This window comes from Oxyura jamaicensis, chromosome 12 (genome assembly GCF_011077185.1).
Source record: "Oxyura jamaicensis isolate SHBP4307 breed ruddy duck chromosome 12, BPBGC_Ojam_1.0, whole genome shotgun sequence".
Classification (NCBI taxonomy): domain Eukaryota; kingdom Metazoa; phylum Chordata; class Aves; order Anseriformes; family Anatidae; genus Oxyura; species Oxyura jamaicensis.
The window spans coordinates 21,590,466-21,604,955 of NC_048904.1; the positions used below are offsets into that span (position 1 = coordinate 21,590,466).

Genomic DNA, 14,490 nt, shown 5'->3' on the forward strand with positions numbered 1-14,490 from the left:
TTTCTTATCAGGGCACTCATCTTAACCAAGCACAGTTGGTGCTGCCTAAACAAGGAGATTAGATAACAGAGATGCACATGATAAGAGAAGTAAAACAACAGAGCAAAGCAATGGAGAGAGATTTCAGTCCCAAGCTGCCTCAAGGAGAATCAAAAGAGTTAAAATAAAAGCAGTGGGGCTACCACTGGAAATTCATGCTAATAATCCCATGGCCTGGTGTGTCCTTGCATGTCACAGCAGCTGGCAGAGCTTGCTAGATAAATACACTTTAGAGGACTGATTAACTTGTCGTCTTGCAGTCCCTTCTCCTGCTGTTCATCAGCAGCTAGAAATAGAGCTTTCCAGCTGATTATATCGTTCACGTCTGGATCAGGGCGAAGGGTCTGAGTGCTTAAAATGCTGCAGATGAAGTCAGTATGATGCTTGCTTCCTGGTGGACCAGTTTTCAGGTGCAACCACACAAGCAATGGTTTATTTGCCAACAGCTCAGGCTGCAGCTTGAGGAGCCCTGTTTCCAGGGCTACAGAACACCTTACCCTGCAGGCTGCTCCCTGCAGTCGGTGGGGACAGGGCTCAGGAAGAGCACAGAGATAAAAGGGGGACGTGCCTAAACCGTCTGCGACATCCAGCCAAACCATAGCTCTGGAGTAAGGGACCAGAGGCAAACGAGGAAGGTCAGCTGCAGCTGTCCTCACCACAAAGGTGCCTCGGGCTCTCCCCGGTGCTCTTCCCAATGCGCGAGCTGATGGGCGCACGAGGGAAGGCTCGGTGCTCTGGGCACGCACAGCTGCTCCAGACCCCTGCCCGCAGCCCTGTGCCCAGGCAAGAGAGCTGCCCTGGGAGGAGTGGTGGCCACACCGTGCCTTGCCATCCCATCCCGTCTTCATGGCCCGGGGGCATGGAGCTGGTGCCAGGCAGGTGAGGTGCAGCCATGCCAGCACCCACGGGATCCCCCTGCCTGGCCGGGACGCTGGGGCTGAGCTGTGGCAAACACTTCTTCCTTTGCTGCATAGGTGCTTGCCCCAACACATTTCAAGAAGAGACTGCACTTATGTGAAAGGGCACAAATTATTTCAGGCAATTTTTGCATTTCCCAGTAACGTTGCAGGTTATGCAGTGATTTGACAAGGAAAGCAAAAATTCAGTCCAGCAACACAGGCCCTTCTTTAGCAGTCCTCTAACAGACAGCCCCAGCTTTGCCTTTAGGTTTAATGAGTACTGTCCTGAGCACCAGACATGACAAAAAGCACTGATCACACTGTGGTCCTCAGCCACCTCCATAGCTGGGCTGCCCCTCCCCACTGCCCCTGACCCACAGCCAAAGTGTCCCGGGGTGAGGCTGCGCACGGGGACCCCTGCCCTGCACGGAGCCGGCAGCAGCCCCTGGAGCCCACTCAGAGCTGCCCGTGTCTGGGCACGGGACCGAGCGGCACCACGCAGCGTCTGTGCATCCGTCCCATGTGCTGAGCAATGAATGGCTGAGATTTTCAATTGCTCAGCTCCCATCCATACAGCAAGATAAAATGCCAGGTATTTTATGGAGCTTGAGAAATTTGCTAAGCAAAGGGTACTATCATAAACTGTTCATTATGAACAGTTAGGATATTCACAAGAAAGCACAATCCATTCAGAAATAATTCACAAAGCAGAAGAAATATGTCCTGCATTCCCAAGGAACAATCAAACAGCTGTGACCCACCAGTGGCAGGAAACACTCCATATTGTTCTCACAGCAAATACTGTACAGAGTTGCCATGTGTTGACCGTATCTGCCTGCCCCATCCCAGGCACTAGGAGCATCCTACCCGCTTCCTGCCCAGGGGCAGAGGGTGCAAAGGGCTGGCTCCAGGGTATGACATGGGGCCAAACTCCTCGCAGCGACGAGCACGGAGAGCCTCTGGAAGAGTTTAGATGAGGCTCAGCACACCAGTGCCAAAGGAATATTCAATTTACAGTGCAAAAGCTTGGCTTACATCTACAGCAGATTGATTGCTAAAAAGCCAATTTTATTTAAATTAACTTCAATTTAAATTTCAGAAGCAGGAATACAACAAGCCTTTGCTTATTAAAAACCATAATTTGGAAAGGGGTGATTTTCTCCTTCAGATGAGTACCGCCAGTGGTGCTCTAGCAAATTATTAACATACCACAACAGCCAAGTCAAAGCTAACTGAATTGTAAGGTACTGATACATTTATTTTATTACTCAAGCCCAGGCATCCCAGGATGTAGAGAACTAGCAGCATTACTCCAGACCTGAGAGGTGATAAAGAGCCAAAGGGCAGAGGCTGCTGAAGCCTCTGAGGGAGCTTGAATGCCCTTGCCAGACTGTTAGTTGCTGGCACACACACACACACGGCTCTGGGCTGGTGGCTGGGGAGCCAGGAGGACACACAGTTCAGCTCGGCATGGCCCAGCACGGCATGGCACAGCTCAGTATGGCACGGCATGACTCAGCATGGCACAGCACAGCACAGCTCAGCATGGCTCGGCATGGCACTGCACAGCGTGGCACAGTGCAGCACAGCTCGGCACAGCTCAGCTGCAGCTGACCTGCCCCGCACGTCCCCCTCCTCAACAGCAGCAGCCTGGGACAAGCCATGGCTGTGCTGCTGAGGCCAGCAAGGAGCAGGTAGAGACCATGCTGAGGCTGGTGCCCAGGGAGCCCATGAGGACCAGTCCCCCCATGGGGCCACGCGATGTCTCGCAGATGCAGCCAACACCCACAGCCTGCCCCAGGCCCCTTTTCTCACAGGAGGCCATTCACCTCCTCTATCTTCTGCATCCCTGCCTTTAAAAGGGGATCAAAGCACACCACGTGGCAGTCTGAACATTGCAGTGTGCTTGCACGTGATGCATGAAGTGTCTCAGCCCAGGGACAACGCGGTATGGTGGTGAGCGCCCTTGCCACTGTCCCCGCTCCCGGCAGCACTGCCAGCACAGCACGGACAGCAAGGCTTCGACTGGAGCAGCCCTCACCACCCTCCTGCCAGGCACCCCGGGGACAAGGTGGGTCTGCACCCCAGAACACGTCGGGGACACAGAGAAGATTGGTCCCTGGAGCTGCCCCACACCTCAGCGGGCAGCACCGCCAAATGGAGGCCATCGACCTGCGTCCCCTGGGAGAAACAGCAACAACACGGCAGTATGGGACACTCATAAAACAGCAAAGTCTGATGGGTCTTACCTTCATCTGCAGTGTGTCCTCACACTGTGAGCGGTTGGAGACACACATGTACTTGGAGGGGCACCAGTAACACTTCCACTTGGTTGAGAGGCAGCTGGTGCACCTGAAACACCAAAGGTGCAACGAGAACAGTAGATTTCAGGCTGCTCAGCGGAGCCAAACCAGTCACAGGATAAATCTTCACACATTGTGTTCAGTCTTTGATGTTTAGTAAAAATATATTTATCACAGGCACTGGCATTTTCTCTCCTCCTTTCTCTGGAGCTCACTGGGGACACACACAGAGCTACCCATGCCCCAGTGCTCCCCACGGGGAGCACCCAAGTGTCACCGCCCGCAGTGCCACCACCCTGGCTGCAGGACATGGGCAGGCTTGGAGCCACCAGCTCTGGTCTCTCCCTGTGCAGCCAAAAATGCTTTCATCCCATCACCAGATGGGCTTGCAGTTCCCAATGGTGCCGTGCATGCTGTGGGACCGTGCAGGACTGGGGGACCACCATGGCAGGCTGCACTGTGATACTCTTCCAACAGGAGCGCGGTCAGGGGACAGGTGCCAGGACATCCCCACGGCTGGCAGTCCCCTCCCAACAGCCCAGTGCTGCCCTCATGCTCCCGCTGAGCCCCCGGGGACATCTCCATTGCCCACCGCTGGGCTGTGAGTAACCCATGGGAGCGGGGAGTGGACATGGGCCTCAGCAACCCCACAGGCATCGCAAGAGAGGCCAGTTCGGACATTTGAGGGTTAACAGAACAAGTTTTATATAAAAATATTATTGCTGTTTAAAAAAAGCCAACATGTCCAGATGGCTTAAGATGCCGCTAGGACCCTTCTTTGTAAATCCCTGGCAGCGCAGCAGCCGTATTCCTGCCAAATCCTGCCCAGGCCCCCCAGAGTCCCGCTGGCAGGGGCTGCACTTGCCCAATTAACCCTGGGCAGAGGGGCCTTCACCAGCCTGTGCACACCTTTCTGGCCTCAAATCGTCAGATTTGCCCGTTTGCACAGTGCACAGGAGCAGGAGACACAGGCATGGCAGAGCTGTTGCCATCCTGCCCGCACCCGGCCACCGCCCTCCCCACCGTGGCACCAGGCAGCTCCACCGCATACAAACCCAGATCACTTACGCTCTCTTTGGGTAAATGTTTCCAGTTCTTTTGCAATCATAGATGGTGAAATTGGCCCGGATAATATTTTTGCTGTTGACCCGGAGAGCAGTTTCAACAATCACGTGGTCTGAGAGAATCAAGCCAAAGAATACTGGATTGCAAGAGCCTCACTCATTTGTGCTCGCTTTCAGAAGACAAGAAAGACCCTTGGGAAAACAATGGCTAAATCTGATTTGTTTTCTCTAGGGTTTCCTCTGAGCTGGATTTCAGAGCTTGGACTATTCATCTTGTGCCCTCTGACTTCAAGTTCTTCCCTCTTAAATCAATGCTTTACATCACCCTCACCAAAAGAACATTGCGACTTTCAGCAGAAAATTCCAGTGTTGTGCAAGTGTTAATTAGCAGAGTTAATTATTGTCTTCTCTGACAGTAGGTGTTAAATTGTATTTTTTAAAAAATGTGGTAATTAAAACATGTTAGTTAACATGTTTTAAAACCCCGCTCACTTTCCCATGACAACAAACCCATAGAGTGAGTGGAAATCCCTTTTTTGGCTACACAGTTCTGCTATGCTAGGTCCCCCTCCCCCCCAAAAATTGCTTCTTCTTCTTTTTTTTTTTTTTTTTTTTTTTTTCCAATTTTGCCATAAAAGCAGAGGGACAAGAGACAATGCCTCTTTCAGAATATGTACAATAAATCAGAGCATTGGATTCCAGAAATTCATTTCGACATTGCCATAACCAACAATACAAAACAGTTAATAATCTCCCATTCTTTGGATAGCTACGGAGAAAAACAATGCAGCTTTATAAACTTGCCTATGAAAAATGGGATTTTCAAAAGGACTAGCTAATTCTTCTCCTACTGAAGTCAATCATCTTCAATAGAGCATTCACTCCAGGCTTGAAAGATAAAAATTTAACAAGCACTCAATTCTGGAAGGAAGCACCAAACCTCTCAGAGGGGCATCGAAATGGGGCTGTACCCAACATCGAGCTCTGGAAGCCAGAGTGCAAGGCTCATCTGATTTCAACCACAGCTGCAGGTGCCCATCTCCTCTGGAGCACAGCTCCGTGTAACCTCAAGACGGGCATCACATTCTCGCTGCATCTAAAACCAGGGGGAATACTGGAAGATCTCAGTCTGCTTTTTGGCTGCATAAATGGAAGTAGAGTTTCTGAGCTGTCTTTACATACACATTTGCTCTTCTTCTAGAACTTCTCCTGAAGAGCACTGTATGTTTCAAAGTGAGATTAAGCAAAAGCAATTGAAAGTATCAATATAAGTAGCTATATTATTTCCACAGGGCTAAACCCTTTTTGTTTTAGTGCTTATTGAATCTAAAACAGAAGCTTTAATGAGATAAATCTTAATAAAATAAGCACAGGAATGGGCTTTTAAATTCTGCTGTTAGAACAAAAATTGATAGATATGACATACTGTCAATTCATGTTAAGATGGTGGAACACCCACACCTTAAAGTCATATGCCCTATGAAACAGAAGCAGCTTGTGTCTCTTTTCCCCTATGCATTATATGCACATACAACTGGGAAAAAAAAGCCTCTGAAAAACTATTTCCATAGAAGTGTCTAGAATGAACTGAGCTTATTTCCCACCGCATACCTTGGTCGTCTGTAAATGCTGGATATTTCTCACGTGGAAGTAAACTGCAATAAATAAATTGGTTTGCATAATCTCCCGCAACTCTCGCTACCGTGTGGATATTATTTCCATAATCGCATGAAATGTTTGTTCCATTTAGGTTTGGAATAGTCCCATTTATTTGTATTATCAGGGCCTATAATTGGGGAAAAAATCAATTATTAGCTTAGAAAATCATATTTAGAATTTGTCAGTGTTTTACAAGGTTTGCATAGTCTAGCAACTCCAAAAGAAGTCCACAGATAGCTGTTTTCTTTCGTATTGCGCATTTTGAACTCTAAAAAGCCATGTGCATACAAAAACATGCTTCAGCCCACCTCAGAACCACACAGAGCGGTGCTGCACCGGGGCACGCAGGTGTCTGTCAACCCTGAGAGCTGGTAATGACTCTGTGGAATGCCACACTATTAATTTAGTATTGACATCAAACGCACCGGTTTCTCTTTGTCGATATTAATCTCAGGCTCCAAGATGGTCATGGAAGGGCACTGCTGCACTCCTTCACTTGCGCTCGCCCAGAAATTGGCCTCTGTGAAGTTCGTACACTCATGCTGCAGAGAACACCTGTAGAGCACATGCAAACAATTTGTGGTTGATTATTTTCAAAACAGTTGATAAAAACGTTGACATCCCTGTGATGAAAGAGCTTGAGAAAATCCCGTGTCTATGTCTTTTTCCACCATCCACGCAGTTAAGCCTAAAGCTTTGCTGCTGTGTTTGAACAGTCTGGTTGCTTGTGCTCCCAGCAGCACCAACGGGGCATTGTATTTTAGGGTAAGCAAGAGCAGGCCACACTCAATCCAGAACAGGGGAGGAAAAGGTGACATTTGTCTGACATCTTCAGTTGGTAAATATGGAGTCTCATTTTGCAAACTCCTATTTGAATGTTGATTGTCTCCAACCCATAAATAATAATTGCAGGGGTAAAGACATTCTTTAGCAGGGTGTTGGCACTTGGAGTTCCATGGTGGGATGCCTGCAAGATATTCTTTGCACTGGCAACTGACTGCAGCATAACAATGCTGCTACAGTTAAATGCTGGCTCAAAAGTGCATCCCAACAGTCTGAGACCATACGCAATTGTTTTTAAAAGCATGTCTTTTGTGAGGAATGGACAGAGACTAGTGTGACTTAGTGGAAATACAGAAAACACCAAAAACCCCTGGCTGGGCTTGAGGGCCAAAGCCCATGCCAAATCACACCAGGATACAACAAGTCCTACCTAGTCTCCATCGTGCACCACCCGCAGTAAGCGTCGGCTGCAGCCAGGCACTCTGCACATGTTGAATACTGGTTGCAGACAGCCACCTTCACTCGCATCATCTGCACAACAACAACACGGTTACATCCAAATGTTTTAAAATGCCAGAGAAATACTCAACCTGGATGTGTGTCCACCTCACCCGTCGCTCAGATGGAGATGGTTTGGGCTAGTCTCCCAGCTTGTCCCTGACTGCAAAAAGCTCCCTGCAGAAAGCTCCTCTCTCAACAGAGCTGAATGGTACCTGGCTGTTTACAAAATGACCAGAAAACGACACCATTTGGGAAACCTTAATTTCTAAAGAAATCACAGTACTGCTGGGGGCTTTGAGGTAAAGCATGAATGTGTTGGTTTCTGCTTTTTCTTCTTTCAATTTCTGAACATCTGGGAGGGAAAACTGAGTAGTTTGGTAATTCAGGGGCCAACAACGGGAGGTTTCAGCAGCCCCAGGCTCCACCAGAGCAGCACAGCCCAGCTGGTGGCTCCTGCACCTGAGCCCCATGTCACCTGTGGCCGTTTGCTGCTCCCCAGCCCTGCTGCACTCAGCTGCCCCGAAGTACACATTGCACCGATGACAAATGAATTCATCTGGTTTACTGGGAAAGGAATGGACAGACGACAGCATCAAACATGCTGCATGCACTCAGTGTTTCACCAAGCCATGAATAAGGACCACAGCACAGCCTGAGAGCTGAGAAGATAAAGTCTGAAATATCAGCTGAAGAAGCATCCTGGGAGTGTTCTGTGAAATGATAATGACCAATCTGCAGGGAATTAGGGCTTGGAAAATATAAATGTAACATATAACATTTGTGGCTGTGCATCTGTTTTGACAGATTAAAATGTAATTCAGGACAAACCACCAGAGCCTGTAGCGCTCAGCTCTCATCTTTCCCCTCTGCTCACTTGATGGAGATGAGACTGTGTTTCTACCTGCTGCGGTCTCCAAAGAACCCCCCATCCCAGCCCTCCCTCCAGCGAGGCCACGCGGAACACAGAAGCTGCCCCTACGGCACCTTCCTGACAGGCAGACTTTTTGTTTGTAGGGTCTCCTAAAAGCCTCTTCAAAGACCATCTGCCATAATTTTCAGTTTTCTATAAAGCAACAGCCTCTGCTTATTTCCACACTCCCATAAGTGAGATCAGTTTTGATATCTTTTACTCTTCCTTTCATTTTGCCACCACAAAGACAGGAAAGCCAATGCAGATAATGGGGATCTTGCCTGCCCCAGACTCCAGCAAATCATCGCACAGCAGGGAAAAAGCTTGTGTACATTTAAATTCATATTGCTCTAAAAACAAGGCTGGCACACCATAACTCAACTGCAGCCCACTGCCCAGCTGGAGGCCACAGAGGCCCAAAACGGCTGCTGCTCCGAACGGCGGGCAGGAGGCACAGAGAAACCAGAGGGCTCCTGACGAGGAGCTCTCAGCTTCTTTGCTCTGTCCATTAATGTTACAGGAAATTTTATTGTTTATTTCCTTCTTGCTCTCAGCTTCATGCTAAAGGCTAGGTGAAACTCACTTTTCTCAGTGGACAATTTTCCTGAAAAATGCAGATCTCACCTGATAGGATGTCATCAGATAGAGGAAGGTGGAATCAGAAGGATCGAACTGCATGATGGGGTGGACAGGCTCTCCGTAAGCCACTGAAATGGATCTCCTGCTGACAACCTTCATGGCGCTATCCAGGTTAATCTGTAGTGAGAAGAAGCCACTCACCATTTTTCAAACACTATGGGGAGGTTACTTTTCCTCAGTTACAAACAAGAACCAAAACAGTATCTAAAGGTGTTCCACATTTTTGAGTGCTGCATATCTCTAAATGCTTTACAATCTGCACATGTAGAGGTTTATAGCAAAGCCAGCTCTGTGGCACAGGGAAGCCACTACATGTTCCAGAAAGCCCATACCACAAGCAGGAGCAATACCTCAGGATGAGCAAACCTCACGCCCCTTGGTCTCTCAGTCTAACGCCCTCTATTTAAGAGACTGCCTGGAAAACTTCTAGCCTAAGGCTCTACCCACTGCACAGCTTGGCTACGTGGCTGCATGACGGTTCCCATGTCAGTGAAACGCCAGCACGCCACAGCCGTGCTGCTCTCGCTGTACCCTGTTGAAAGTGGCATCAGCCTTCAGCCCTCATTACATACATATGTGCATTTTTGTTACAAAGAACATTTATTTCCAACGTTTAATGAAAAACAGCAAAAATCAGCAATGTGGTTGTATAACACGGCATCCCCTTCTCCCTGTGTATTTGAAGAATAAGTGTTGTCATTCCCAGCCAGAAGAAGCTTTTATCCCTGCTAACACCAGGAGACCACAGCAGCTGCAGCAAGAGAACTGAATCCTACCTTGCCTCATGAATCACCAGCTGAACCACTGGCAGTGATGGAAGAGGCTGCAAAGCATCAGCCTGCCTTTCAGATCCCAGAATGTCTTGGCATTTGACTTGAAAACTCAGCAAATTAAATGTGGCATTGCTGAGAGGAAATAACAATAGTGCTACACAATTTTGTGACAGTCACTTTTCAGCTTAAAACAGAAAGGGAGAGAGGAAAATTCCTACCTCTGTACTAGCAAAGGGAGGCAATAATTGTAAGGACCAAGCGTGCCTGTTCTCTCTAAAGTGTAGATTAATTAATTAACACAGGATTCATTAATTCTTATATTAGAGCTGCACCAACATGTCCTAGTAAGATAGCTAACAATCTCAATACACAGGACTTCCCTGTGCTAGAAGCTGTATGCAGGCACTGCAAGCAGCTATGTAGAAACAGAGAATGATCATTATCCCTATTTTAAAACCTGGCTATCCAGAAGATAAATAATTTGCCTGAGATCACCCACAATGTGCAAGAACCAAGCCCTGACACCTTCACTTCAGTTTTGTGGCGATTCTTTCTCTCTTCTAGCTGAGCTCTTCTCTAACCCCTGGCTGTTCCCAGGTGCTGTCCCTAGGTCCCTCTGCCTCCTGGACCACCCAGACACTTCCCCTGGATCCACACGGAGCTGCACGGCCCCGGGAGAGCCCCAGCAGCCATGCAGAGAGCACTGGTCCTCCCGCTGGAGCTGGGCCAGTGATATGCCAGGGGACATCCATCTGTCCAAGCACATGCATCCACCACCTCAGCTGGGCTGCACGGGTGCTAATGAGAGCAGGGGGAACAGGTGAGAGCACAGACAGCCCACACCATGTCCCCAGCTTGTGGCTGCAGCCGGGGTGGCTGAAGTTCCGTGTGATCCCACCACAGCACCACTTTCTACAGACTCGTAACTTGAGACAGGGTGGCTTGCCAGAACACCAAGCCCTGCTGCACCCACGCCTCCTTCAGGGATGGGACACCCTGCCACACCTTTACACTGGCTGCTGCCTTCCAAGCACTGCTTTTCCTTTAATGACTTTGCTGGATGTGGCACAGTTAATGGCCCTCAAGAGATGCCTGTCTGCAGCCTACCTGATTAATTCCCCATACCCTGGCAGCCATAATTGCTGCTGGCAGGAGCCGGTTGAGCACTATTTCTGCCCCTTTGCTGTCTTTTCTCAGGCAACAAATCTGAATGATAACTCACGCAAAGTATCTTGTATCCCGTGCCAAATAACAAGGAGCCCCGAAGGTAAAAGGGCTTCTGGTTATGCAGCTGTGTTGCAGAATTAGATTAGAGCTATCTGAGCAAATTATCCCAGCAAAGGGTAGCCAGGAGCCTCTCCCTAATGGAGGTTCAGCAGATAAGGCTGCTTTCTCTGAAATGGTAATGGAAGCAGAGCTGTTAATACTGTGTGAACACGGGCAGCTCTGCGTGTGGTATGTGCCTCTCTCCCGGCACAGTGCACCTGGCGAGGATGCCAGCCGCCTCCCACCCTCCTGAATTACTTGTCCCTTCTGGCAAAAATCAAAGCAGCAAGTTGCTTTGTGATCGTTCCCACATTTCTGCCGGGAGCACTTGGAAGCAAGAGAAGAGATGGGATCAGTTTTCTTTTCTCCAAGCATTTTGATCCAATATTCCATATTATGCACTACTTACTCCAGGCTGAGACAAAGCAGGTATCAGCATTTCTCTCCTTCAGGGCTTTCTCTCCCCTCTCTCTATGGACTTTTGACACTCAGAATACACCAAACTGTTGTGTCTGGCTGGAATCAAAAGTTTCTTTGGCAGACTTCAAGCACTGAAGTTACTGAAACCTCGGCCTTGCATCTTGGCTGCAGGCACTGCTTTGCTCTGCACTGCCTTTGGCACATTGTTTAAAATAGATACTTCAGCTCCATCAGATGCCTGGATTCACACCTGCTTTGGACTCAGCACTGGCAAAAGTATTGCTCGGTGATTCCCTTGTCTATATGGAGCCTTCAAAAGCCATCAGCTCACAGGGAGAATTTATTAGAAGAGCTGCTAATAATTAAATGCTGCACAATAACATTTCCAGCACAGGTTTCATCAAGTACATCCTGCTTGCAGAACCGTAATTAACAGCCACCAGTCGCCAGGCAGCATATATCGCCGTACCCATCACAGCAGCGTCCAATTAGTTCTTTATCACCAAACAAAGGCAGGTGTTAGATAAACCCAACAATGGACATTGGCAGGGGCAGCCCCTGGCCCTCCCCGTTCCCCCAGCCTCTGCACCCTGCACTTGCCTTCAGGAGTCCTCCGCTGGCAGTGCCCAGGAACACCACGGTGTAGTTATTGACGCTGGCGACCGCCACTGCGGTGAGGCCGTTGTAGGTGAACACGGGGGTGGCGGTGATGGGGTTCACAATGGCCAGCGGGTGCTGCAGGTGTGCTGCTCCGCAGTCCAGCTGCTCCGGCTGCAGCTGTGGGGACACGTGTGCGTTAGTGGCTGCACCAGGCCAGGTCCTGCCTTCCGCCAGTAGGGCTCAGATCTCTGAGCCCAAGGAAAAGGCCTCACTGCTGAGCCATTCAACAGGAAAATGCAGGTCCATCTGGGGGCAGGAGCGATGATGGAGCCTCCCTCATGCTTGCGAGGACTGTCCTCAGAGCCAGACCTGATTAAGCTCAAGGAACAGGCTTCGCTGGGTTGCCTTGGACAAGCCGAAGGAGGGCTCTAACCCTGCTGTGGGAAGGAGCAGGGCAGCACCAGCACGGCTGCTGGGGTTGTCCTGACACAGGCACCCCAGGCAGGTGTCCGCCAGGCAGGGTCCCATTGCTCACAGCAGCACGGGGCTTCCATGCCGTACACGGGGACGCTGCCCGTGAGCCCACTTCACACCTACCCACGGCCCTGGCACCTGTCCCAGCCCATGTCCTGCGAGGAGCCCGTGGGGCCAGGCACCAAAGTCCAGGGGCGAGCAGGGGTGGGAAGGAAGCAGCGAAGGGTTTCCTCCCTGTGCTCTGGGTGCCCCTGGCCCTTCCCAGCGAGGTCTCAGACAGCCAGGGACCAGCCCAGCACACGGCCGCCTGCTCTGCTCCCGTGGCACAACCACGGCCCCACTGCCCCCACCCCGTGGGCACCACTGCTGTGCCGGGCAGCTGTGAGCCAGGCAGGAGAAGGGAAGGTTCATCAAGTAAAAGAAGTTAGAATATTATTTCCCTGCAACCAAGTGAGGAAATGAGTTAGAACAGAGCCAAGGGAGACGAAAAAAGACTCACTGGAGACCAGCAGGACTGTAAATCCAGGCTCTGCTCTTGCTGCTGCTGGAGTCAACAGAAAAAATTCCACTGGTGCAGATCCTCACATGCCTGGCCAAGTCATGCAACGCTTCATTGCAAGGGCTGCCCACTGATGGACTGAGACACAAGGAGAGCAGCCTGGGAGCAGGATCAGGCCAGCAGACACAGAAGGCAGGAGGCTGCTAGCCAGGCAGGAGCAGATCAGTGATGGAGGTATCCCCACAGCCTGGGCACAGAGGGGAGAGCAGCAGCACCTAAACTTGTCCCAGAAATGCTGGAGCCACCACGACTGCCCAGCCTGGCCCCATGGGCTGCAGCCGCTCACAGCGCGCCATGCCCTGGTGAGCAAGTATGAGCTGTGCCCTGCACATGAGACTACAAGATCCTTAATATCTGCCTCCAGTCTCTTTTGCCAAACTGCTCCCAAAGCTGTGAGGGAGCAGGAGCTGGCTGTTACAAAAAGTTAAACTGAAGATATCCCAAGCCAGGAGCTGCAGCTCCAGCAGAAGCCCAGCTGTGGTGGGAGCTGGCCGCGATGCACAGCCTTGAAGCCCAACCACTGCTCCCACAGAGCTTCGTACCAGTGCTGCTGGTGAGAGCTGTCCAGGCTGGTGCCAAGGCTCCCGCTCCCACTCATTAACAGGTGCAAAAGAACAATGACAGAGGAAAAAATGTAAGGACTCCTCCTCTATGTCACCTAGACCTAGTCTGTGAGCAGGTATTTGGCTTACTTGGCCCACAGCAAGACAACAGACTTGACCATTCTGTGCTAAATTAATTAGCACCGCCACTGCATGACGGCAGCATTTAAAAACTAGACTGATGCTTCATATTTCTCCTTCCCTGCTGAGACGCACCCAAGATTTATGACCGCTCTCACCCTGAATCCTCTGAGATTCTCCTTATAATTTCTCCTCAGACAATGTGGATGGATTCAACAACGTCTGAATATCACAACAGTCTTGCTGCCGACAATTTACCTGCTGTCACTCCCACAGCAGCTTTTATGAAGTGCTGTGGGGGCAGCTGGCGCCGTTCAAATGATGGGCATGTTTCGAGGGCCATTACCACATCATCTGCAGTGTCATTTCAGGCTCATCTCAAAAGCCGCAATTGCGCTGTCACCCTCGCTGGGTGTTGGCATGCAGCACACAGGACGACAACTGCAGGTATTTGCAGGCTGGTGCTAGCCTAAAAGCAGAGGCAATTACGGCCCTGGCCACGGGAAGCACTTACACACCACGTCAGGCAGGAGAGCGCTGACGGACCTCAACCCACACCCCCGCCACCAAGCATGTTTTATGCCTTACTGAAGTCAGACGTACCACAGATATCCCTGCTGAAACAATACTTGAGAGTGCTAATTTAAGCAGAACAAATGCAGGGATTGAGGCTGTATCTGTTAGGACACTGGACCACATGTTTCTACCACGCAGGAGCTGACGACCAGCCTGTTTAGCACATCCCTCCCTTCCTGGGCTGAGTGCACCGGTCTTGTGTCGCAATTCCTGTAGCACCAGTATTATTTCACTAACGGAACCAGACTGCATTCAGCTCTACCCCCTGTTCAGTTGGTTTGAAGCCCCCGGACCTGGAGCAGCTCCTGATCGCAGGTTTGGAGGACAAGGCCAGCCTCTGGG

At 50.2% G+C, this 14,490-nt stretch overlaps 1 protein-coding gene across 1 annotated transcript in view; it reads right to left on the reverse strand.

The window, feature by feature from the left end:
• Positions 1-13,915, reverse strand: part of PLXND1 (plexin D1) — a 63,322-nt gene extending 49,407 nt beyond the window's left edge. Inside the window, exons 1-8 of the mRNA XM_035337902.1 lie at positions 13,831-13,915; positions 11,857-12,080; positions 8,783-8,914; positions 7,178-7,278; positions 6,390-6,519; positions 5,917-6,091; positions 4,310-4,418; positions 3,188-3,290 (exon numbers count right to left, since the gene is read on the reverse strand). Of these exons, the coding sequence (XP_035193793.1) occupies positions 3,188-3,290; positions 4,310-4,418; positions 5,917-6,091; positions 6,390-6,519; positions 7,178-7,278; positions 8,783-8,914; positions 11,857-12,080; positions 13,831-13,915 (1,059 nt within the window). The remainder of the gene's footprint in view (positions 1-3,187; positions 3,291-4,309; positions 4,419-5,916; positions 6,092-6,389; positions 6,520-7,177; positions 7,279-8,782; positions 8,915-11,856; positions 12,081-13,830) is intronic.
• Positions 13,916-14,490: the final 575 nt, after the last annotated feature.